The sequence below is a fragment of the Pseudorca crassidens genome, chromosome 18 (assembly GCF_039906515.1).
Source record: "Pseudorca crassidens isolate mPseCra1 chromosome 18, mPseCra1.hap1, whole genome shotgun sequence".
In the NCBI taxonomy this organism is placed as follows: Eukaryota; Metazoa; Chordata; class Mammalia; order Artiodactyla; family Delphinidae; genus Pseudorca; species Pseudorca crassidens.
In genome coordinates this window covers 14,934,664-14,960,838 of record NC_090313.1, presented here as the reverse complement: position 1 = coordinate 14,960,838, position 26,175 = coordinate 14,934,664, and the positions used below count along the sequence as shown (strand labels likewise).

General features: G+C 39.4%; 1 protein-coding gene across 2 annotated transcripts in view; it reads left to right on the top strand.

Annotated features, from left to right (window-relative positions):
- DNAJC3 (DnaJ heat shock protein family (Hsp40) member C3) overlaps positions 1 to 26,175 on the top strand; it is an 87,623-nt gene that overhangs the window by 39,374 nt on the left and 22,074 nt on the right. For both annotated transcript variants that reach the window (XM_067713895.1, XM_067713894.1), the window contains exons 5-9: positions 9,975 to 10,127; positions 12,015 to 12,196; positions 12,633 to 12,752; positions 17,905 to 18,010; positions 18,095 to 18,215. In XM_067713895.1, the coding sequence (XP_067569996.1) occupies positions 9,975 to 10,127; positions 12,015 to 12,196; positions 12,633 to 12,752; positions 17,905 to 18,010; positions 18,095 to 18,215 (682 nt within the window). The remainder of the gene's footprint in view (positions 1 to 9,974; positions 10,128 to 12,014; positions 12,197 to 12,632; positions 12,753 to 17,904; positions 18,011 to 18,094; positions 18,216 to 26,175) is intronic.

The window sequence follows — 26,175 nt, the reverse complement described above, 5'->3', positions numbered from 1 at the left end:
AGTTGTTACTTCTCCTTTTTCATTTCTAATTCTATTGATTTAAGTCTTTTCCCTTTTTTTTTCTTGATGAGTCTGGCTAATGGTTTATCAATTTTGTTTATCTTATCAGAACGAGCTTTTAGTAGTATTGATCTTTGCTATCGTTTCCTTCATTTCTTTTTCACTTAATTCTGACCTGATGTTTATGATTTCTTTCCTTCTGTTAACTTGGGGGGCTTTTTGTTCTTCTTTCTCTAACTGCTTTAGATGTAAGGTTAGGCTTTTTTATTTCAGATGTTTCTTGTTTTTTGAGACAGGGTTGTATTGCTATAAACTTCCCTCTTAGAAGTGCTTTTGCTGCATCCCATAGGTTTTGGGTCATCATGTTTTCGGTCATCATGTTTTCATTGTCATTTGTTTCTAGGTATTTTTTGATTTCCTCTTTGATTTCTTCAGTGATCTGTTGGTTATTTAGTAGTGTATTGTTTAGCCTCCATGTGTTTGTATTTTTTACAGATTTTTTCCTGTAATTGATATCTAGTCTCATAGCGTTGTAGTCAGATAAGATACTTGATACGATTCAATTTTCTTAAATTTACCAAGGCTTGATTTGTGACCCAAGATATGATCTATCCTGGAGAATATTCCATGAGTACTTGAGAAGAAAGTATAATCTGCAATTTTTGGATGGAATGTCCTATAAATATCAATTAAGTCCATCTTGTTTAATTTATCATTTAAGCTTGTGTGTCCTTATATATTTTCATTTTGGATGATCTGTCCACTGATGAAAGTGGGGTGTTAGAAAGTTCCCTACTATGATTGTGTTGCTGTTGATTTCCTCTTTTATGGCTGTTAGCATGTGCTTTAATGTATTGAGGTGCTCCTATGTTGGGCGCATAAATATTTACAGTTGTTATATCTTCTTCTTGGATTGACCCCTTGGTCATTATGTAGTGTCCTTTTTTGTCTCTTGTAATAGTCTTTATTTTAAAGTCTATTTTGTCTGATATGAGAATTGCTACTCCAGCTTTATTTTGATTTCCATGGAGTATCATTTTCCGTCCCCTCACTTTCAGTCTGTACGTGTCCCTAGGTCTGAAGCGGGTCTCTTGTAGACAGCGTATGTATGGGTCTTATTTTTGTGTCCATTCAACCAGTCTGTGTCTTTTGGTTTGAGCATTTAATCCATTTACGTTTAAGGTGCTTATCGATATGTATGTTCCTTGTACCATTTTCTTAATTGTTTTGGGTTTGTTATTGTAAGTCTTTTCCTTTTCTTGTGTTTCCTGCCTAGAGAAGTTCCTTTAGCATTTACTGTAGAGCTGGTTTAGTGGTGCTGAATTCTCTTAGCTTTTGCTTGTCTGTAAAGGTTTTAATTTCTCTGTCGAATCTGAATGAGATCCTTGCTGGGTAGAGTAATCTTGGTTGTAGGTTTTCCCCTTTCATCAGTTTAAATATGTCCTGCCAGTCCCTTCTGGCTTCCAGAGTTTCTGCTGAAAGATCACCTGTTAACCTTACGGGGATTCCCGTGTATGATAATTGTTGCTTTTCCGTTGCTGCTTTTAATATTTTTTGTGTGTGTTTAATTTTTGATAGTTTGATTAATATGTGTCTTGGCATGTTTCTCCTTTGATTTATCCTGTATGGGACTCTCTGCGCTTCCTGGACTTGATTGACTATTTCCTTACCCATATTACGGAAGTTTTCAACTATAATCTCTTCACATATTTTCTGAGTCCCTTTTTTTTCCCCTTCTTCTTCTGGGACCCCTATAATTGGAATGTTGGTGTGTTTCTCTTGTCCCAGAGGTCTCTGAGTCTGTCCTCAATTCTTTTCATTCTTTTTTCTTTATTCTGCTCTGTGGTAGTTATTTCCACTATTTTATCTTCCAGGTCACTCATCCATTCTTCAGCCTCAGTTATTCTGTTGATTCCTTCTAGAGAATTTTTAGTTTCATTTATTGTGTTGTTCTTCATTGTTTGTTTGATCTTTAGTTCTTCTAGGTCCTTGTTAAACATTTCTTGTATTTTCTCCTTTCTATTTCCAAGATTTTGAATTATCTTTACTGTCATTACTCTGAATTCTTTTTCAGGTAGCCTGCCTATTTCCTCTTCATTTGTTTGGTCTGGTGGGTTTTTACCCTGTTCCTTCATCTGCTGTGTATTTCTCTGTCTGCTCATTTTGTTTAACAGTGTGTTTGGGGTTTCCTTTTTGCAGGCTGCAGGTTTGTAGTTCCTGTTGTATTTGGTTTTTGCTCCCAGTGGGTAAGGTTGGTTCAGTGGGTTGTGTAGGCTTTCTGGTGGAAGAGAGTGGTGCCTGTGTTCTGGTGGATGAGGCTGGATCTTGTCTTTCTGGTGAGCCAGGACCATATCCAGTGGTGTGTTTTGGGGTGTCTGTGAACTTATGATTTTAGGCAGCCTCTCTGTTAATGGTTGGCTTGTGTTCCTGTCTTGCTAGTTGTTCGGCATAGGGTGTCCAGCACTGGAGCTTGCTGGTCGTTGAGTGGAGCTGGGTTTTAGCGTTGAGACGGAGATCTCTGGTAGAGCTTTCGCTGTTTGGTGTTACGTGGGGTTGGGACGTCTCCTGGGGACCAATGTCTTGAACTCAGCTCTCCCACCTCAGAGGCTCACGCCTGACACCTGGCCAGAGCACCAAGACCCTGTCAGCCACACGGCTCAGAAGAAAAGGGAGAAAAAAGAAGAAAGGAAGAAAGAAAAAATAAATAAAATAAAGGTATTAAAATAGAAAAAAATTAATAAAAATGAAAACATAAAATGTAATAAAAAAAAGAAAGAGAAAAGTGACCAACGAAACCAACAAACAAATCTACCAAAGATAACAAGTGCTAAAAACTATACTAAAAAAACCCCAAACAACAACTAAAAATGGACAGTCAGAACCCTATGACAAATGGCAAAAGCAAAGCTATACAGAGAAAATCACACAAAGAAGCATCCCCATACACACTCACAAAAAGAGAAAAAGGGGAAAAAAATGTATATTAAAAAAAAGGAAGAGAGCAACCAAATCAATAAACATATCTACCAATGATAATCTCTAAATACTAAATAAGATAAACATAAAACCAGAAACCAAATAGATGCAGAAAGCAAACCCCTAGTCTAAAGTTGCTCCCAAAGTCCACCGCCTCAATTTTGGGATGATTTGTTGTTCATTCAGGTATTCCACAGATGCAGGGTACGTCAAGTTGATTGTGGAGATTTAATCCACTGCTCCTGAGGCTCCATGGAGAAATTTCCCTTTCTCTTCTTTGTTGACACAGCTCCTAGGGTTCAGCTTTGGATTTGGCCCCGCCTCTGCGTGTAGGTCGCCTGAGGGTGTTTGTTCCCCACCCAGACAGGATGGGGTTAAAATAGTGGTTGATTAGGGGGCTCTGGCTCACTCAGGCCGAGGGGGGCAGGGAGGGATATGGAATGCGGGGCAAGCCTGCAGCAACAGAGGCCAGAGTGACGTTGCACCAGCCTGAGGCGCACCATGTGTTCTCCCGGGGAAGTTGTCCCTGGATCACGGGACCCTGGCAGTGGCGGGCCGCACAGGCTACCGAGACGGGAGGTGTGGACAGTGACCTGTGCTTCACACAGGCTTCTTGGTGGCGGCAGCAGCAGCCTTAGCATTTCATGCCTGTCTCTGGGGTCCGTGCTGGTAGCTGCAGCTCACGCCCGTCTCTGGAGCTCGTTTAGGTGGTGCTTTGAATCTGCTCGCCTTGTGTACCCTGAAACAGTGGTCTCTTGCCTGTTAGGCAGGTCCAGACTTTTTCCTGGACTCCCTCCCTGCTAGCTGTGGCACACTAGCCCCCTTCAGGCTGTGTTCATGCAGCCACCCCCAGTCCTCTCTCTGGGATCTGACCTCTGAAGCCCGAGCCTCAGCTCCCAGCCCCCGCCCGCCCCAGCAGGTGAGCAGACAAGCCTCTCAGGCTGGTGAGTGCTGGTTGGCACCAATCCTCTGTGCGGGAATCTCTCCGCTTTGCCCTCTGCACCCCTGTTGCTGTGCTCTCCTCCGTAGCTCCGAAGCTTCCCCCCGCCCTCCTCCTGTCTCCGCCACTGAAGGGTCTTCCTAGTGTGTGGAAACTTTTCCTCCACAGCTCCCTCCCAGAGGTGCAGGTCTCGTTCCTATTCTTTTGTCTCTGTTTTTTCTTTTTTCTTTTGCCCTACCCAGGTATGTGGGGAGTTTCTTGCCTTTTGGGAAGTCTGAGGTCTTTTGCCAGTGTTCAGTAGGTGTTCTGTAGGAGTTGTTCCACATGTAGGTATAGTTTTGATGTATTTGTGGGGAAGAAGGTGATTTCTACGTCTTACTCCTCCGCCATATTGAAGTTGTCCCCTAGTTACCTATTTTATACACATTATCAATAGTGTATATATGTCAATCCCAATTTGCCAATTCACCCCCCCTTCCCCCTTGGTATCCATACATTTGTTCTCTGTATCTTTGTCTCTATTTCTGCTTTGTAAATAAGATCGTCTATACCAATTATTTCAGATTCCACATATATGCATTAATATATGATATTCATTTTTCTCTTTCTGACTTCCTTCACTCTGTAAGACAGTCTCTAGGTCCTTCCACGTCTCTACAAATGACCCGATTTCAGTCCTTTTAATGGCTGAGTAGTATTCTTTGTGTGTGTGTGTGTGTGTGTGTGTGTGTGTGTGTGTGTATCTCCACACCACATCTGTTTTATCCATTCATCTGCTGAGGGACATTTAGGTTGCTTCCATTTCTTGGCTATTATAAACAGTGCTGCTGTGGATATTTGGATGCATGTATCTTTTCGAGTAGGGTTTTCTCTGGGTATATGCCCAGGAGTGGGATTGCAGGATCATGTGATAACTCTGTTTTTAGTTTTTTAAGGAACCTCCATACTGTTCTTCATAGTGGGCTGCACCAATTTGCATCCCCACCAACTTTGTAGGAGGATTGCTTTTTCTCCACACCCTCTCCAGCATTTATTGTTTGTAGGCTTCTTAATGTTGACCATTCTGACTGGTGTGAAGTGATACCTTATGGTAGTTTTGGTTTGCATTTCTTTAATAATTAGTGATGTTGAGCACCCTTTCATGTGCCTGTTGAGCATCTGTATGTCTTCTTTGGAGAAATGTCTGTTTAGGTCTTCTGCCCATTTTTCATTGGGTTGTTTGGTTTTTTTCATATTAAGCTGTATGAACTGTTTGTACATTTTAGAAATTAATACCCTGTCTGTAGCATCATTTGCAAATATTTTCCTCCAGTCTGCTGGTTGTCTTTTCATTTTGTTTGTGGTTTCCTTTGCTGTGCAAAAGCTTTTAAGTTTAATTGAGTTCCTTTTGTTTATTTTTGTTTTTATTACCATTACTCTGGGAGATGGATCCAAGAAGTATTGCTGGAATTTATGTCAAGGAGTGTTTTGCCTCCATTTTCCTCCAGGAGTTTTATAGTATCTGGTCTCACATTTAGGTCTTTAATCCATTTTGAGTTTATTTTTGTATTTAGTGTTAGGGAATGTTCTAATTTCAGTCTTTTACATGTAGCTGTCCAGTTTTCCCAGCACCACTTATTGAAGAGGCTGTCTTTTCTCCATTGTATATTCTTGCCTCCTTTGTTGTAGATTAATTGACCATAAGTGCATGGGTTTATTTCTGGGCTTTCTATCTTGTTCCATTGATCTCTATTTCTGTTTTTTGTGCCAGTACCACACTGTTTTAATTACTGTAGTTTTTTAATATAGTCTGAAGTTAGGGAGTGTGATTCCTCCAGCTCCGTTCTCTCTCAAGATTGTTTTGGTTATTCGAGGTTTTTTGTGTTTCTATACAAATTAAAAAAATTTTTGTTCTAGTTCTGTGAAAAATACCATTGGTAATTTGATAGGGGTTGCATTGAATCTGTAGATTGCCTTGGGTTCTATGGTTGTTTTAACCATGTTAATTCTTCCAGTCCAAGAACTTGGTGTATATTTCCATCTATGTTGTCTTCAGTTTCTTTCACTAACATCTTAGAGTTCTCAGAGTACAGGTCTGTTGCCTCTTTAGGTAGGGTTATTCCTAGATATTTTATTCTTTTTGATGTGATAGTTAATGGGATTGTTTCCTTAATTTCTGTTTCTGATATTTCATTGCTAGTATATAGAAATTCAACAGATTTATTTATATTAATCTTGTATCCAGTAACTTTACCAAATTCATTGATGAGCTCTAGTAGTTTTCTGGTAGCATCTGTAGGATTTTCTATGTATAGCCTCATGTTGTCTGCAACAGTTTTACTTCTTCTTTTCCATTTTGGATTCCTTCTATTTGTTTTTTTTCTCTGATTGCTGTGGTTAGGACTTGAATAAAAGTGGTGAGAGTGGACATCCTTGTCTTGTTCCCAATCTGAGAGGAAATGCTTTCAGCTTTTCACCATTGCGTGTGATGTTGGCTGTGGGTTTGTCATGTGTGACCTTTATTATGTTGAGGTATGTTCCCTCTATGCCCACTTTCTGAAGAGTTTTTTTAATCACAAGTGGTTGTTGAATTTTATCTTTTCTGTATCTATTGAGATGATCATATAGTTTTTATTCTTTAACTTGTCAATGTGGTATATTGTGTTGATTTGCAGATGTTGAAAACTCCTTGCATCCCTGGAATAAACCTCACTTGATTATGGTGTATGAGCCTTTCAGTGTGTGGAATCAGTTTGCTAGCATTTTGTGGACGATTTTTGCATCTATGTTCATTATTACGATTTTTTCTCCAAAAGATAGTGACTGTGGTTAATAAGAAATAAAGTACTGTTACAGATAGAGGTTTGGCTGAAAGAGTCAGAAATGTAAAGCACCAAAGAAAAGAAGGGATATCAAGAAACATGACAAAAGGAGGGAGGGAAATATCAGTAGGGTTCACTCTCCACGGGGAAGTATCGCAGAACATGAGAGGGCAGTTGGGAGGAGTCAGCAACCTTGGGATAAGAGTGAAAAGCTTCATCTCACTTAACCCTCTTTGAAACTCTCCTGAGTTATATGCCCTTAGTTTGTTCCTCAGACTCCTTTCTTACCTCCCTGGAAGAATCTCCCCCTCTTCTCCTTTTCCCTCCCAACCCCAAAGAAGCCCAGATGACCAGAGCTCACTCCTTCTTTCCCATTCCCATTATTTGACCATGGAGTGAGGCTGAGCCCTCCATTCTCACCCTCGAGGTTTAGGGCCTTCCCCTCCCTCACCTTCCTACAAGAAAGATTGTGTTGAAGAGAATAGACTGTAAAAGTTTGGGAGAGAAAAGATGCAAATTCCATCCAGAAGAGGCAGTCTCTAATACATTCTGTCCAAAAGGGGGCAGTAGTGTATATATAGGAAACAACTTACCAATATATATGCCCCCCTCTATGTCCACTGCAGCATTATTTACAATAGCCAAGATATGGAAACAACCTAAGTGTCCATTGATGGATGAACAAATAAGGTGTAGGGGCTTCCCTGGTGGTGCAGTGGTTGAGAGTTCGCCTGCCGATGCAGGGGACACGGGTTCGTGCCCCGGTCCGGGAGGATCCCACGTGCCGCGGAGCGGCTGGGCCCGTGAGCCATGGCCACTGAGCCTGCGCGTCTGGAGCCTGTGCTCCACAACGGGAGGGGCCGCAACAGTGAGAGGCCTGTGTACTGCAAAAAAATAAAAAATAATAAAAAAATAAGATGTAGTATGTATATGCAGTGGAATACTATTCAGCTATAAAAAAGAAATCCTTCCATTTGTGACAATATGGATGGATCTTGAGTGTATTAGGCTAAGTAAAATAAATCAGATGGAGAAAGACAAATACTGTATGATTTCACTTATGTGGAATCTAAAAAGACAAACAAATGAACAAACAAAATGAAATTTATTCATAGTTGCAGAGAATAGATTAGTGGTTACTGGAGGGGACGGGGGTTGGGAGTTGGGTATAATGGGTGAAGGGGGTCAGCTGTATAATGATGAATGGTAACTAGACTTGTGGGAGTGATCACTTGGTAGTGTATACAGATGTTGAATTATAATGCTGGATACCTGACACATCATCATCATCATCATTGTGGAAACAAGTTATCACTAAACATCTACTTTTACCCAGAGCAAAGTGACAGCACATACACACTTATACTCCTTCCAGCGTGGTTTATTAAAAATATTCAAGACTACCCCGAGGATGCTAAAGCAAAGACAGGTATTCCATAGCCCAAAGTAGCTTCCTTCAACTTGTAAATTCAGTCATGCAGGGAAAATCCTCCTCCATAGTGAGCTAAGGTTGCCATTTCCCAGTGACCTATGAATGCTTGGAGTCCTAGCCATTCCTTCAAAAGCCAAAGATTAAACAGACAGAAAAGAATACCTAAAATATCCAAAAAACAAAATGGAGAAATACAGTCCCTTCAGCAAGAACTAATATTCCTAAGTTTTCTCATTCGGAGTATTCTCTTCTACCAGGTAGCTACTGGGGGTGTTTTTAAAACATGAGTCCACTGAAGGGGAAGCAGTGTGATCGGTCAACAGAAGGGGAGGTATTTCTAGAAATAACCTACTGGTGTCTGTACTTCACCCAAAACGGGAGCCCATTAACTACAATTCCCATCTTAGTAGGAATATTAGATTTCAGGAATTATCACATAGAAACTAATCTTAAAGAAAAATCTTTCCAAAAAATCAATAGCTTTTTATTTATTTATTTTATTTATTTTTTTTTTGCGGTACGCGGGCCTCTCACTGTTGTGGCCTCTCCCGTTGCAGAGCACAGGCTCTGGACGCGCAGGCCCATTGGCCATGGCTCACGGGCCTAGCCGCTCTGCGGCATGTGAGATCTTCCCGGACCGGGGCACGAACCCGTGTCCCCTGCATTGGCAGGCGGGCTCTCAACCACTGCGCCACCAGGGAAGCCCAAAATCAGTAGCTTTTTAATGTAGGCATCCAATTTTTCTGTGCCGTTAGGCTTAAGATTTTTCCATCTGGAGGAAGAAATCGTTAAGAGTTGACTGTGCATAGGAGGCCAACCTGGGGGCAGGAATGAACTGTAAGCAGACACAAGGGATTTTATTGAGGTGGCAGAAATGGTCTAAAACTGTGATAATGGTTGCATACTTTGTAAGTTTATTAAAAATCATGAAATTGCACAGTCAAAATGAGTGAATTTTATGGTATATAAAGTATACCTTGATAAAGATGTTTAATAAAAGAGTCAATGTGTGAACCTCCTAAAATCATGTCATAAGCCTTTTAAATAAGATATTACTCTCTTATTTTTCCCTGTAAAGTCTTCCTTTCTTACTATACCTCAAACCCTCTGGTATCAAATCCTTTTTATCTTACAACCTCTAAAAAACTGCCCTCTCCTTCAGTTTCCCTATGCTCTTCATTATTGTGATAAAATTATTTTATACTTAAAAATAAATACTTAAGGGGCTTCCCTGGTGGCGCAGTGGTTGAGAGTCTGCCTGCCGATGCAGGGGACACGGGTTCGTGTCCCGGTCCAGGAAGATCCCACATGCCGCGGAGTGGGTGGGCGCGTGAGCCATGGCCGAGGAGCCTGTGCTCCGCGACGGGAGAGGCCACAACAGTGAGAGGCCCGTGTACCGCAAAAAAAAAAAAAAAAAAAAAAAAAACTTAAGAAATATAATTAGAAGGCAAAACACATAAAACTCAAGTTTTTCTGCAGCTATATATAAGAAAGTGAGAAAGGTGCTTTTCTTCATTCTTCTCTACCTTTTCACATTCCTAAATATATTTGCTTCCTGGGAAGTTTTGGCGACCCAACTGTTTTGACTCTAGCTCCACTGCTTGCTCTCGTGCACCGTATTGGTGGGAATAAGGATGCCTTTGCTGCTGCTTCCCACAGTGATCAGCACCAGGGGACGAGTCATTGGAGAAGCCAGTTGTGCCAGTGTCTCCTTACCCCTTTCCCCCGATGAACTTGAGTGTTTGGAAGGGTCAGATCATTGTATATTATGGTTGTTACACTCAAGAGATTGAAAACCCTGTTTAATTTCTTATTATTGTTATAGCTCAAATCAAATCCAAGTGAAAATGAAGAAAAAGAAGCCCAGTCCCAACTTATCAAATCTGATGAAATGCAGCATTTGCGTTCACAAGCACTTGATGCTTTTGAAAGTTCAGATTATATTGCTGCTATAACCTTCCTTGATAAGGTTTTAGAGGTAAGTTTTTTTTTTGCTCTTGCAGCTGACATGCCTAACACTTACTGCTTTTTACTATAAGGTATGTGTATATACTTTGACATGTTATATACCACAAAAAACCTAGATAGTATAAAATCAGATTGACCCTGGGGTTTTCAGCTCCTAATTGAAAGATGGTGTTTATACAGAACAAAATTTGGGACTGAAATTTTCGGTAAATATACTGAAGGTGCTATGGAGTGGGAGTTGCATATTTTTGTACATTGCCTGCTTTGCTGTTTTCTGTTTGATTTTGCATTTTGGGGGGGCAGGGCAAGAAAACTCTAGGGGTTAGTTAATGGGGTAAAAGATGAAAGAGTTGGTTGAAGAAAAAGGAAAAATGATGTTTGGGAGGAAAGATGAGTGTTTAGAGTGAGAAGTTTCTAGGGAAGAAGGCAGATGAAGAGTTGATAGGATCCAGAGGGTTCTAGATAGGGAAGTCTAAGTCTGCCTCAGCAAGGACTTAATGACAAAGGATGTAATGGTTTCAGAAGGAAGTCTAAAATAATATTCAAATGGAAGCAGTCATAATTCATATTTATTTATCATTTTCATAGCACTTTGTGTAGTCTAATCTTGGCAATAAACTCGATGTATGTAGAATGGCCACTTTTTGATAGTTTTATAGAGGAAATTGTGTGATGTCCAGTGGAATTCACGGTTTACTAAATTATTTTGTTAATGCTTTATCAAGGAAATATAAATTTATGATTTTCACCTTCCAGTAATGAGACTATCCATCTTGACCTAGCTTGTTGTATTTAGTTTATATACAATATTGATTTTGATATCTTACTCTGTGAAAAGTTGACATGACTTTAATACAGCTCTAAGAAATATATAAAGACACTTACACAGGTCTTATTGGTGAGCATTTGGGTTTACATTTTGAAGAATACTAGTGGTGTACTAAACATTGACAACTTTTTGATAAAATGGAAACAGTGAAGCTTCAGCCTTCTCACATTGTTTTTCTCTTTATTTTTGTGATATGCGGATTTAATTTCAAAGAGGTAACATTTTAAAAGATCATTTAATATAGTTACTGGTAGAATAAAAATATTTTGTGAATTTAGAGCCTAGATTTTATTTTTTGAGACTAGAAATTAGAATTGTTAACTACAAAAATCCAGTTAGAAAATATTCTCTTCAAAATCAAATACAGTAGGGCTTCCCTGGTGGCACAGTGGTTAAGAATTCACCTGCCAATGCAGGGGACACGGGTTCGAGCCCTGGTCTGAGAAGATCCCACATGCTGCAGAGCAGCTGAGCTTGTGCGCAACTGCTGAGCCTGTGCTCTAGAGCCCGCGTATCACAACTACTGAAGCCCACGTGCCTAGAGCCCTTGCTTCGCAATAGGAGAGGAGAGGCCACCGCAATGAGAAGCCTGCACAACGCAGCAGAGAGTGGTCCCACTCGCCGCAACTGGAGAAAAGCCCATGTGCAGCAATGAAGACCCAACACGGCCAAAAATAAAAAATTAAATAAAATAAATAAATTTATATAAAAAAATCAAATATACTTCACTGGGAACCACCTTCTAATAGTAAATACCATGTTTTCTTACTTTCAGTGTTTTAGAATTATATAACTGAAAGGGGTAGGGAAAGGGCCTTGTTAGTACATATATCCCTTACCCCATTGGAATTTATTTAAGACATCTGTGGAGAAATTATTTTGTCACATCTCATTATTTTTGTGACATCTAAATTGTATTAGACTTTTTAATATTACTTACAATATAGGAGTCATCACATTAATTGAGGATGTTTTATGTTGATAAATATGTAGATAAAATATATCAGGTGCAAGTATGAATGTGCATAATTGACTGTTTCTTTAAGTCTAGTTCTTTTGTTTCTCAAGGTTTGTGTTTGGGATGCAGAATTACGGGAACTTCGAGCTGAATGTTTTATAAAAGAAGGGGAACCTAGGAAAGCGATAAGTGACTTAAAAGCTGCATCAAAATTGAAGAATGATAATACTGAGGCATTTTATAAAATCAGCACACTGTACTATGAGCTAGGAGACCATGAACTATCTCTCAGGTCAGTTCTAGTAACATACACATCTCCTCATCTTTTTATTGTTTGCAGGAAGAGAATACTCCCATTTTCTTTTTAACTTTAATAAAATTATGGTTAAGGCTTTTTTATAGATCTATAATTTTGTGTTATCTCTTAAGTTATTCTGCTTCCACATTAGTTCTTTTCATACTTCATGAAATAATAAATAGGGTATTACATTTGCAGAAGCAAAATAGTGTTTGTTATATATCTCTACTTAAGTCATTTGAACTAGAATTAATAAATGTGTGTGCATAATACAGTGTCGTATATAACAGTGTATGATAAATTATTGTCAGTATATTTTAATTGTTACAGACAAAAAATACCTTTTGTTGTGATTTCTATATTTAGTATGAAAAACCATTTATTGATTATTTTTACTTGGAGTATTTTCCTTTTTTTAATCCATGAACAGTGAAGTTCGTGAATGTCTTAAACTTGACCAGGATCATAAAAGGTGTTTTGCACACTATAAACAAGTCAAGAAACTTAATAAGCTGATTAAGTCAGCTGAAGAGCTCATCAAAGAAGGCAGGTAAGACTATGCTTGTGTAGAGGATCTCACCTTCCCTCATATGTCTGGTTGTGGCCACAAAAGAACAACTGAACTGCTTGCTCTTACTTCTTGCCGTTGAGGGTGGAGTATCTTAGATGGCATTGAGCCTTAGCAAAACTACAATTGTACACTTTTTGAATAAGGCAGAATATAAATAATGGTAACTACATAGTATTCTTTTTTAAATTTATTTACAATTTGTTTATTTGTTTATTTTCAGCTGTGTTGGGTCTTCATTGATGCGTGTGGGCTTTCTCTAGTTGCAGCCAGTGGGGTTGTTGTGGTGTGCGGGCTTCTCATTGCGGTGGCTTCTTTTGTTGAGAGCACAGGCTCCAGGTGCGCGGCCTCAGTAGTTGTGGCACGCGGGCTTAGTTGCTCCGCGGCATGTGGAATCTTCCAGAACCAGGGCTCAAACCCGTGTCCTGGCAGACGGATTCTTACCACCGTGCCACCAGGGAAGTCCCTGCATAATATTCTTACCAGCAGATTTATTTTATATTTCACCAACTATTTACTGAATTTTTCCTGTATCAGGAACTGACTATGTACTGGGGGGTGCAGAAATGAATATGAATAGTAGTGTTTGGTCTTAAGACGCTGGTAGTTTAGTGTGGGAGACAGGCACATAAATTGATTATTAAAAGGTAATATACATCTAGAGTGATAGCGATGTATACAGAGTATGCAGACATTTCCTCTCAGTACAGGATTCTGGGTTAACAGTTCTTTTGTTACAGCAGCTGAAAAATATTGTGCCATTTCTTTCTGGCTTCCATGGTTCTTGATGAGAAATCCATTGTCATTCTAATTGTTTTTTCCCTAAAGATAAGGAGTTATTTTCCTCTGACTGCTTTTCAGATTATTTCCTTGTCTTTAGTTTTCAGAAGTTTAATTATGATATATCTCAGCATGGATTTCTTTGTGTTTATCCTGTTTGGCGTATCCTTAGCTTCTAGAATATGTAGGTTTATGTCTCTTGTCAAATTTTGGGAAGTTTCCAGCCGTTATTTCTGGGAATACTTTTTCAGCCCTGCCCTCTCTCTGTTTTCCTTCTTAGACTCTAATTAACATAAATGTTAGAGTTTTTGTTTTAGCCCTACAGTCCCTGAGGCTCTGTTTATTTTTCTTTTTCAGTTCATTTTCTCTGTTGTTCAGATTTGGTAATTTCTATTCTTCCAATTCACTGATTCTTTTCTCTGTCCCCTACATTCTGCTCTTGAGCACATGTGGTGAGCAATTTATTTCAGTTTTTATACTTTTCAGTTCTAAAAATTCTATTTGGAATGTTCATATCTTCTATTTCTTTGCTGAGACTTTCCATTTCTTTGCTGAGGCATTCTATTTTTTCATTTGCTTTAAGCATGTTTGTTAATTGCTGCTTTTTTCATGGCTGCTTTAACATCTCTGTCCTCTTGGTGTTGGTTTGAGATCTTCCTGTTTCTTGGTATGATGATTAGTTTGTTTTTTTGCGGTACACGGGCCTCTCATTGTTGTGGCCTCTCCCATTGCGGAGCACAGGCTCCAGATGTGCAGGCTCAGCGGCCATGGCTCACGGGCCCAGCCACTCCGTGGCACGTGGGATCTTCCCAGACTGGGGTACGAACCCGTGTCCCCTGCATCGGCAGGTGGACCCCCAACCACTGCGCCACCAGGGAAGCCCTGATGATTAGTTTTTAATTGAAACCTGGATATGTTCATTTTATAAGATACTGTATTTTATTTAAATCTTCTGTTTTGAGTGGCTTTTCCTGACATTGTTCCAGCAAAGTGAGCATGAGGGCCTGGGGGGTAGGCACAACCTCGTTAACTGCCAGATTGAGGTAGAAGTTTCCCACTTGGCCTTCATTGCTATTCGAGGTGTGGGATTGTCACTACTGCTTGGTGTGGGTAAGAGTTTTGGGGACTCAGTTCTGGCCATGGATGAACGTTCTGGCTCCCAACGTGGCATTCTCCGACACCACCTTGCTTGGGTGTGGACACACCTCATTACAGGCTCACCAGGGAAGAAGTCTAGGCTCTCCAGTTGACCTGCTGATATTGGTGGGGGTGGGATCATAATTTTCTTGTCTCCCCCTTTCTTAGTCTTTTCATATTAAAAAAAAGGACATACAATGTCCAGGATATTTACACAGGTATCTAGGTAGAGGAATTGGGGAAGGTACATCTACTCCACCTTTCCAGAAGCTACCTTTTTTTGTTTTTTTAAAGTGAAGTGCATTATTTTCTAATTGAACTTTTAATTTCTAATTGTAGTTTCACACATAGTTTTAAGAAATAGAGCGAGGTCTCGCATACTCTGTATAATTTCCTACAATTGTACCATCTTGGAAATCTATAGAACAGTATCCCAACTAGGATTTTGACATTGATGTCTAGCTTTTGCTTTAAGTTTTGTACTTAAACCTATATTTTAATACAGTGGCATTTAAATTTGAAGATTGCAGCACTTTGGGAATAATGTGCCACAATGGCATGTAAATGCAGCTTGCGTTGGGTGGGCCAAAAAGTGCCTTCGGTTTTTTAACTAAAAATAAAAGACACATTTTTCATTTTCACCAAGAACGTTATTGAACAACGTATTCACCCTTTTTTTCCACTACCTTCTGCCATTTTTCAGGCAACGTCATAATTCCATCTACCAAAACCTTTTTATCTTTTTGAGCAAAGAACTGTTCCAGGTGCCTTTTACAGTCTTCCAGGAAATTGAAATTTTTTCTGTTAACAGAATTTTGTAAAGACCAGAATAAATGAAAATCTGAAGGTGCAATGTCTGGTGAATATGGTGGATGAATCAGGACTTCCCAGCCAAGCTGTAACAGTTTTTGCCTGGTCATCAAAGAAACATATGCGGTCTTGTGTTATCCTGATGGAAGATTATGTGTTTTCTGTTGATTAATTCTGGATGCTTTTCGTGGAGTGCTGCTTTCAGTTGGTCTAATTGGGAGCAGTACTTGTTGGAATTAATCGTTTGGTTTTCCAGAAGAAGCTCATAATAGAGGACTCCCTTCCAATCCCACCGTATACACAACATCATCTTCTTTGGATGAAGACGGGCCTTTGGTGTAGTTGGTGGTGATGCATTTCGCTTGCCCCACGATCTCTTCCGTTCCACATTACTGTACAGTATCCACTTTTCATCGCCCGTCACAATTTGTTTTAAAAATGGAACGTTTTCATTACGTTTCAGTTGAGAATTGCATGTGGAAATATGGTCAAGAAGGTTTTTTTCGCTTAACTTACGTGGAACCGAAACATCAAAGTGATTCATATAACCAAGCTGGTGCAAACGATTTTCAACATTTGATTTGGATATTTTGAGTATGTTGGCTATCTCCCGCATGGTATAATGTTGACTGCTCTCAGTTTTTGTTTCTATTTGATCGCTGTCAACTTCAACTGGTCTACCCGACCGTGGAGCATCATCCAGTGAGAAATCTCCAGCATGAAACTTCGCAAACCACTTTTGACATGTTCAGTCGGTCACAGCACCTTCTCCATACACTGCACAAAACTTTTTGTGCATTTCAGTTGCATTTTTACCTTTCTTGAAATAATAAAGCATAATATGCTGAAAATGTTGCTTTTTTTCTTCCATCTTCAACATTAAAATGGCTACACAAAAATTCACCAATTTTTTTTTTTTTTTTTGGCGGTACGCGGGCCTCTCTCTGTTGTGGCCTCTCCCGTTGCGGAGCACAGGCTCCGGACGCGCAGGCTCAGTGGCCATGGCTCGCGGGGCCCAGCTGCTCCGCGGCATGTGGGATATTGCCGGACCAGGGCACAAACCCGTATCCCCTGCATCGGCAGGCAGACTCTCAACCACTGTGCCACCAGGGAAGCCCACCAATTTTGATCTTTTTTTAAATGCACACTGATATGACAGCTGTCACATACAGTCTAACATAATTGTTTCAAATGAAGTTAAAGACAACTAAGTGCTACTAGAGCCATCTATGGAAAAAACTGAACGAACCTTTTGGCCAACCCAACAGTTTGCCATTAATGAGGAGAGTAACAATGCATAACATGACTAGTACTTTCCACCGGTTTAAAAAAATGCTGAAATAGCTTTTATTGTTCTTAGAAAGCTAGTAATGTTGGGAATTTAAGCAGGTTTCTGGTCCGCGGAGTAACTAAGCCTGTGCGCCACAACTACTGAGCCCGCGTGCCACAACTACTGAAGCCCGTGCGCCTAGAGCCCATGTTCCTCAACAAGAGAAGCCACTGCAATGAGAAGCCCGCACACCGCAATGAAGAATAGCCCCCGCTCGCCACAGCTAGAGAAAAGTCCACGTGTGGCAACGAAGACCCAATGCAGCCAAAAATAAATAAAATTAAAAAAAAAAAAGGTTACCTACTGTATGATTACATTTATATAGCATTCATGAAATAAAATTATAGAGGTGGTAAACAGATGAGAAATTGCTGAGGGTTAGGGAGCAGGATGATGTGTAACTATAAAGGGATGGCATGAAGGAACCTTACAGAGGTGGAGTAGAGCTGTATCTTCATTGTGGTGATGGTTACACGAATCTACACATGTGATAAAACTATATAAAACTACGTATACTCACACACACATACATATACACACACAACTAAGTGAGTAGAAAACTGTTGAAATCTCCAAAAAAAATAAAAAGCAGGTTTCTTCTGCAAGGAATTACAATGTACTTAGATTTGAATATTGATATTTGTTATATAAAATAACATGTAATGGGCGCTGTTATTTCATCAAAGTGTGTAGTAACTAAGAAAGAAAACCTGATCTCTGTTTTGCTGAAAGTATAAGCCTTGTATAGTCGGACTTTAACAAAGTGTTTTCCTCAGTTTCAAAATCATGAGCACTTTTCTGTAGAGAATTCATCATTTGGTTTGATGGGTACTCACAGGTATGCTTTGATTTATCCAGATACATTTTCTGTGGTCATGTGTGTTATCTCCCAACTCTTAATTGCAGAGAGAACCTTCCTTGCTACTGTAGATTAATAAGGTAGAAGCAGTCTTTGAAGGGATGTGCTCATTCAGGTCAATTGATTTAAGTAACATATAGTGAAGAATAGAGGGTCGTTTCTTTAGCTCTGGAAATAGAATTTCATTTTTTACTCATCATGATTTGCTCATTTAACAGATACACAGATGCGACCAGCAAATATGAATCTGTCATGAAAACAGAGCCAAGTGTTTCTGAGTATACAATTCGTTCAAAAGAAAGGATTTGCCACTGCTTTTCGAAGGTAACTGTTGACTCACTCCCAGAATTGTAAAAACTTGACATTGTGGAAAACAACTATAAATTCTTTTCTCACACTTACTTTTAGGATGAGAAGCCTGTTGAAGCTATTCGAGTGTGTTCGGAAGTTTTACAGATGGAACCTGACAATGTGAACGCTCTGAAAGACCGAGCAGAGGCCTATTTAATAGAAGAGATGTACGATGAAGGTAAATCTTTGAGGAATTTGATTTGCGATACCTAAAAGTTGTTATATGTGCAATTAGCACCTGTTTAACATCCTTTTGTTTAGAACAAGTTTACCAGAGTACCTGGAAATGTTGGCAATTTTAGAAAAATGGCAGAGAACCTGAAAATTATTCTTTCTTGGTGGAACATGAAAACTATACCATATAAGGAAAGAGTTCTGCTGTTGACACCAGTACAGTGGAATATAAAAATAAAAATTTTAACTTTCTTTGTTGGAGACAAGTTAGAAAAGATATATAACAAGGTAGAAAATTTAAATTATAGATCTCATATCATCGAGAGGTAATCACTGCTTGTTTTGGATTTACACCTTTCAGACTTTATGCATATGTATGAGTGTGTATTTTATGCATACATATTCTACGCATGTATGCAGTATATATATTCTACCTACAGCAGACATACATGTGACATATATGCGTAAATATAAAATGATCCTCTGTGACCCCTAAGCTGTTTAGTAAATGTTAGGATACCTGCTTACCGAACTTTGTTCAAGTTGAAGTAGCAGAGAGAGAGATTCTTGCTAGATGTTGTAAGGACCTTGAATAAAGGCAGTGGCCTATTTTTGGAAGATAACTAAGGGAAATACAGTAATTGTATAGAATCCTTTCATATATATATATATATATATATATTTTTTTTATCTTTCATATATTTTGTTTTGTGATCTTTTTCATGTGACATTATGCTATAAACATTTAAATGAGATGATTTTGAAAAGAAGTGAGTCTTAGAGCCCTTAATGAAAAGTTTTTGTTTCAAATCAAGTAAAGCGTTTTCTTTTCTTTCTTTATTTTTAACATCTTTATTGGAGTATAATTGCTTTACAATGGTGTGTTAGTTTCTGCTTTATAACAAAGTGAATCAGCTATACATATACTTATATCCCCATATCTCCTTCCTCTTGCGTCTCCCTCCCACCCTCCCTATACCACCCCTCGAGGTGGTCACAAAGCACCGAGCTGATCTCAATGTGCTATGCGGCTGCTTCCCAGTAGCTATCTATTTTACATTTGGTAGTGTATATATGTCCATGCCACTCTCTCACTTCATCCCAGCTTACCCTTCCCCCTCCCTGTGTCCTCAAGTCCATACTCTATGTCTGTGTCTTTATTCCTGTCATGCCCCTAGGTTCTTCAGAACCATTTTGTTTTTTTTTTAGATTTCCATATATATGTGTTAGCATACGGTATTTTTTTTTTCTCTTTCTGACTTACTTCACTCTGTATGACAGTCTCTAGGTCCATCCACCTCACTACAAATAACTCAATTTCATTTCTTTCTATGGCTGAGTAATACTCCATTGTATATATGTGCCACATCTTCTTTATCCATTCATCTGTCGATGGACACTTAGGTTGCTTCCAAGTCCTGGCTATTGTAAACAGTGCTGTAATGAACATTGTGGTACATGACTCTTTTTGAATTATGGTTTACTCAGGGTATATGCCCAGTAGTAGGATTGCTGGGTCGCATGGTAGTTCTATTATTAGTTTTTTTAAGGAACCTCCATACTGTTCTTCATAGTGGCTGTATCAATTTACATTCCCACCAGCAGTGTAAGAGGATTCCCTTTTCTCCACACCCTCTCCAGCATGTATTGTTTGTCGATTTTTTGATGGGCATTCTGATTGGTATGAGGTGATACCTCACTGTAGTTTTGATTTTCATTTCTCTAATGATTAGTGATGTTGAGCATCCTTTCATGTGTTTGTTGGATATCTGTATATCTTCTTTGGAGAAATGTCTATTTAGGTCTTCTGCCCATTTTTGGATTGGGTTGTTTGTTTTTTTTGATATTGAGCTGCACGAGCTGCTTATAAATTTTGGAGATTAATCCTCTGTCAGTTCCTTCATTTGCAAATATTTCCTGCCATTCTGAGGGTTGCCTTGCATCCCGTTTATGGTTTCCTTTGCTGTGCAAAAACTTTTAAGTTTCATTAGGTTCCATTTGTCTATTTTTTTCCATTTTTCTAGGAGGTGGGTCAAAAAGGATCTTGCTGTGATTTATGTCATAGAGTGTTCTGCCTATGTTTTCCTCTAAGAGTTTTATAGTGTCTGGCCTTACATTTAGGTCTTTAATCCATTTTGAGTTTATTTTTGTGTATGGTGTGAGGGAATGTTCTAATTTCATTCTTTTACATGTAGCTGTCCAGTTTGCCCAGCACCACTTATTGAAGAGGCTGTCTTTTCTCCATTGTATATCCTTGCCTCCTTTATCAAAGATAAGGTGACCGTATGTTCGTGCGTTTATCTCTGGGCTTTCTATCCTATTCCATTGATCCATATTTCTGTTTTTGTGCCAGTACCATACTGTCTTGATTACTGTAGCTTTGTAGTATAGTCTGCAGTCAGGAAGCCTGATTCCTCCAGCTCTGTTTTTTCCTCAAGATTGCTTTGGCTATTCGTGGTCTTTTGTGTTTCCATACAAATTGTGCACTTTTTTGTTCTAGTTCTGTGAAAAATGCCATTGGTAGTTTGATAGGGATTGCATTGAATCTATAGATTACTTTGTGTAGTATAGTCATTTTCAGAATGTTGATCCTTCCAGTCCAAGAACATGGTCTATCTCTCCATCTGTTTTTATCCTCTTTAATTTCTTTCATCAGTGTCTTATAATTTTCTGCATACAGGTCTTTTGTCTCCTTAGGTAGCTGTATTCCTAGGTATTTTATTCTTTTCGTTGCAGTGGTAAATGGGAGTGTTTCCTTAATTTCTCTTTCAGATTTTTATCATTAGTGTATAGGAATGCAAGAGATTTCTGGGCATTAATTTTGTATCCTGCTCCTTTACCAAATTCATTGATTGGCTCTAGTAGTTTTCTGGTAGCATCTTTAGGATTCTCTATGTATAGTATCATGTCATCTGCAAACAGTGACAGCTTTACATCTTCTTTTCTGATTTGGATTCCTTTTATTTCTTTTTCTTCTCAGATTGCTGTGGCTAAAACTTCCAAAACTATGTTGAATAATAGTGGTGAGACTGGACAACCTTGTCTGGTTCCTGATCTTACAGGAAATGGTTTCAGTTTTTCACCACTGAGAACAATGTTGGCTGTGGGTTTGTCATATATGGCTTTTATTATGTTGACGTAAATTCCCTCTATGCCTACTTTCTGGATGGTTTTTATCATAAATGGGTGTTGAATTTTGCCAAAAGCTTTTTCTGCATCTTTTGAGATGATCATATGGTTTTTCTACTTCAATTTGTTAATATGGAGTATTGCATTGATTGATTTGCATATATTGAAGAATCCTTGCACTCCTGGGATAAACCCCACTTGATCATGGTGTGTGAGCCTTTTCATGTGCTACTGGATTCCGTTTGCTAGTATTTTGTTGAGGATTTCTGCATCTATTTTCATCAGTGATATTGGCCTGTAGTTTTCTTTCTTTGTGACATCTTTGTCTGGTTTTGGTATCAGGGTGATGGTGGCCTCGTAGAATGAGTTTGGGAGTGTTCCTCCCTCTGCTATATTTTGGAAGAGTTTGAGAAGGATAGGTGTTAGCTCTTCTCTAAATGTTTGATAGAATTCGCCTGTGAAGCCATCTTTTCCTGGGCTTTTGTTTGTTGGAAGATTTTTAATCAGTTTCAATTTCAGTGCTTGTGATTTGTCTGTTTATATTTTCTGTTTTTCCTGGTTCAGTCTCGGAAGGTTGTGCTTTTCTAAGAATTTGTCCATTCCTTCCAGGTTGTACATTTTATTGGCATATAGTTGCTTGTATTAAACTCTCATGATCCTTTGTATTTCTGCAGTGTCAGTTGTTACTTCTCCTTTTTTATTTCTAATTCTAGTGATTTGAGTCTTCTCCCTTTTTTTCTTGGTGAGTCTGGCTAATGGTTTATGAACTTTGTTTATCTTCTCAAAGAACCAGCTTTAGTTTTATTGATCTTTGCTATTGTTTCCTTCATTTGTTTTTTCATTTATTTCTGATCTGATCTTTATGATTTCTTTCCTTCGCCTAACTTTGGCGTTTTTTTTGTTCTTCTTTCTCTAATTGCTTTAGGTGTAAGGTTAGGTTGTTTATTTGAGATGTTTCTTGTTTTCTTGAGGTAGGATTGTATTGCTATAAACTTTACTCTTAGAACTGCTTTTGCTGCATCCTATGGGTTTTGGGTCATTGTGCTTTCATTATCATTTGTTTCTAGGTACCTTTTGATTTCCCCTTTGATTTCTTCAGTGATCTGTTGGTTATTTAGTAGTGTATTGTTTAGCCTCCATGTATTTGTATTTTTTACAGATTTTTTCCTGTAATTGGTATCTAGTCTTATAGCGTTGTGGTCAGAAAAGACACTTGATACGATTTCAATTTTCTTAAATTTACCAAGGCTTGATTTGTGACCCAAGATATGATCTATCCTGGAGAATGTACCATGAGCACTTGAGAAGAAAGTGTATTCTGTTGTTTTTGGATGGAATGTCCTATAAATATCAATTAGGTCCATCTTTTTTTAATGTATCATTTAAAGTTTGTGTTTCCTTATTTATTTTCATTTTGGATGATCTGTCCATTGGTGAAAGTGGGGTGTTTAATTCCCCTACTATTAATTGTGTTACTGTCAATATCCCCTTTTATGGCTGTTAGCATTTGCCTTATGTATTGAGATGCTCTTATATTGGATTCATAAGTGTTTACAATTGTTATATCTTCTTCTTGAATTGATCCTTTCTTGAATTGATCCCAAAGTGTCCTTCTTTGTCTCTCGTAATAGTCTTTATTTTAAAGTCTATTTTGTCTGATACGAGATTTGCTACTCCAGCTTTATTTTGATTTCCATTTGTGTGGAATATCGTTTTCCATCCCCTCACTTTCAGTCTGTATGTGTCCCTAGGTCTGAAGTTGGTCTCTTGTAGACATCATATATATGGGTCTTTTTTTGTATCCATTCAGCCAGTCAGTGTCTTTTGGTTGGAGCATTTAATCCATTTACATTTAAGGTAGTTATTGTTATGTGTGTTCCTATTACCATTTTCTTAATTGTTTTGGGTTTGTTATTGTAGGTCTTTTCCTTCTCTTGTGTTTCCTACCTAGAGCAGTTCCTTTAGCATTTGTTGTAAAGCTGGTGTGGTGGTGTTGAATTCTCTTAGCTTTTGCTTGTCAATAAAGGTTTTAAGTTTTCTGTCGAATCTGAATGAGATCCTGCTGGGTAGAGTAATGTTGGTTGTAGGTTTTTCCATTTCATCACTTTTAATATGTCTTGCCACTCCCTTCTGGCTTGCAGAGTTTCTGCTGAAAGATCAGTTGTTAACCATATGGGGATTCCCAGGTATGTTATTTGATGTTTTTCCCTTGCTGCTTTTTTTTTCTTTCTTTTTTTTTTTTTTTGCGGTACACAGGCCTCTCACTGTTGTGGCCTCTCCCGTTGCGGAGCACAGGCTCCGGACGCACAGGCTCAGCAACCATGGCTCACGGGCCCAGCTGCTCCGCGGCATGTGGGATCTTCCCGGACCGGGGCACGAACCCGTGTCCCCTGCATCGGCAGGCGGACTCTCAACCACTGCGCCACCAGGGAAGCCCTTCCCTTGCTACTTTTAATATTTTTTGTTTGTATTTAGTTTTTGATAGTTTGATTAATATGTGCTTGGAGTGTTTCCCCTTGGGTTTATCCTGTTTGGGACTCTCTGTGCTTCCTGGACTTGATTGACTATTTTTTTCCCCATATTAGGGAATTTTTCAACTATAATCTCTTCAAATTAAATGTTTTCTCAGTCTCTTTCTTTTTCTCTTCTTCTTCTCGGACCCTTATAATTCAAATGTTGGTGCATTTATTGTTGTCCCAGAGGTCCCTGAGACTCTACTCAATTCTTTTCATTCTTATTTCTGTATTCTGCTCTGCAGTAGTTATTTCCACTATTTTATCTTCCAGGTCACTTATCCATTCTTCTGTCTCAGTTATTCTGCTATTGATTCTTTCTAGAGATTTTTCTTTTTTTTTTTTTTTTGCTATACGCGGGCCTCTCACTGTTGTGGCCTCTCCCATTGCAGAGCACAGGCTCCGGACGCGCAGGCTCAGCGGCCATGGCTCACGGGCCCAGCCGCTCCGTGGCATGTGGGATCTTCCTGGACCGGGGCACGAACCCGTGTCCCCTGCATCGGCAGGCGGACTCTCAACCACTGCGCCACCAGGGAAGCCCCTAGAGAAGTTTTAATTTCATTTATTGTGTTGTTCATCAGTGTTTGTTTGCTCTCTAGTTCTTCTAGGTCCTTGTTAAACGATTTTTATATTTTCTCCTTTCCATTTCCAAGATTTTGGATCATCTTTACTATCATTACTCTGAATTCTTTTTCAGGTAGACTGCCTATTTCCTTTTCATTTGCTAGGTCTGGTGCGTTTTTACTTTTCTTCTTTATCTGCTGTGTGTTCCTCTGTCTTCTCATTTTGCTTAACTGACTGTGTTTGGGGGTTTCCTTTTCACAGGCTGCAGGTTCGTAGTTCCTGTGTTTTTTTTGGTGTCTGCCCCCAGTGGCTAAGGTTGGTTCAGTGGGTTGTGTAGGCCTCCTGGTGGAGGGGACTGGTTCTTGCGTTCTGGTGGATGAGGCTGGATCTTGTCTTTCTGGTGGGCAGGACCACATCCAGTGGTGTGTTTTGGGGTGTCTGTGACCTTATTATGATTTTAGACAGCCTCTCTGCCAGTGGGTGGGGTTTTGTTTCTGTCTTGCTAGTTGTTTGGCATAGGGTGTCCAGCACTGGAGCTTGCTGGTTATTGAGTGGAGCTGGGTCTTAGCTCTGAGATGGAGATCTCTTGGAGAGCTTTTGCTGTTTGATATTATGTGGAGCCGGGAGGTCTCTCGTGGACCAGTGTCCTGAACTCGGCTCTCCCACCTCAGAGGCACAGGCCTGACACTGGCCGTAGCACGAAGACCCGGCCGGAGCATGAAGACCCTGTCAGCCACACGGATGGCTGGCAGGTTGGTACTAACTGTTGGCAGGCGGCCTCAGTTCCTCTTAGACCACTCCATAGGGCTGCTTGAGTGTCCTCACAGAATGGTAGCTGGATTCTGCTTGAAGGGAGACAAGTAAGGGGTGACCCAGAGCCGAGTGCGTGTATTGGTGGTGGTGCCGGAGCAGGGGTTAGAGAGCAAGTAAAGCATTTTAAATCAAAACCAGTAAGTGTATTTTTCTGGTGAAACTTGGTTTGTGATACTCTTTTTTCTTTTCCTTAATTAATTGCTGCATATTTATTTAATGAAGTTTGCAGCTATTTTATTTTATTTCATTTTTTTTCACATTTAATTTTTTTTTTTTTTTTTTGTGGTACGCGGGCCTCTCACTGTTGTGGCCTCTCCCATTGTGGAGCACAGGCTCCGGACGCGCAGGCTCAGCGGCCATGGCTCACGGGCCCAGTGGCTCCGCGGTATGTGGGGTCTTCCTGCACCGGGGCACGAACCCGTGTCCCCTGCATCAGCAGGCGGACTCAACCACTGCGCCACCAGGGAAACCCACATTTAATATTTTTATTAATTTCCATGAGAAGAGGTACAACATTGGCAATGTTTATATATATATTTTCCACATACACACACTGTATTTTATTTTTACAAGAGATAAATAAACTGACACCAAGTATTGTAAGTGGATGACCACAACAAAAGCAACAATGATTGCAGTTACCAAACACGAAACACACTCATAATGTCATAATATTGACATTCAGTCCAGTAATCGTCCTTTGTAACAGCTCCTTTACTTTGCAGTGAAAATTGATTTGTGTATTTTTTGCCTGAGTCCTTGGGGGATTTTTTTTTTTATTCAAACAAAGTCACAAAAATTATAATCATCCTCATCAGTTCACTCAGTCCCATGTAATTAATTTTTTTTCATCTTGATCTTTTGTTAGCACTTTTATGAATTCATCAGTTTTCCATTAGAGATCTGAAAATGCTTATTCATTCAGTTCAGCAGTATAGTCAGTTA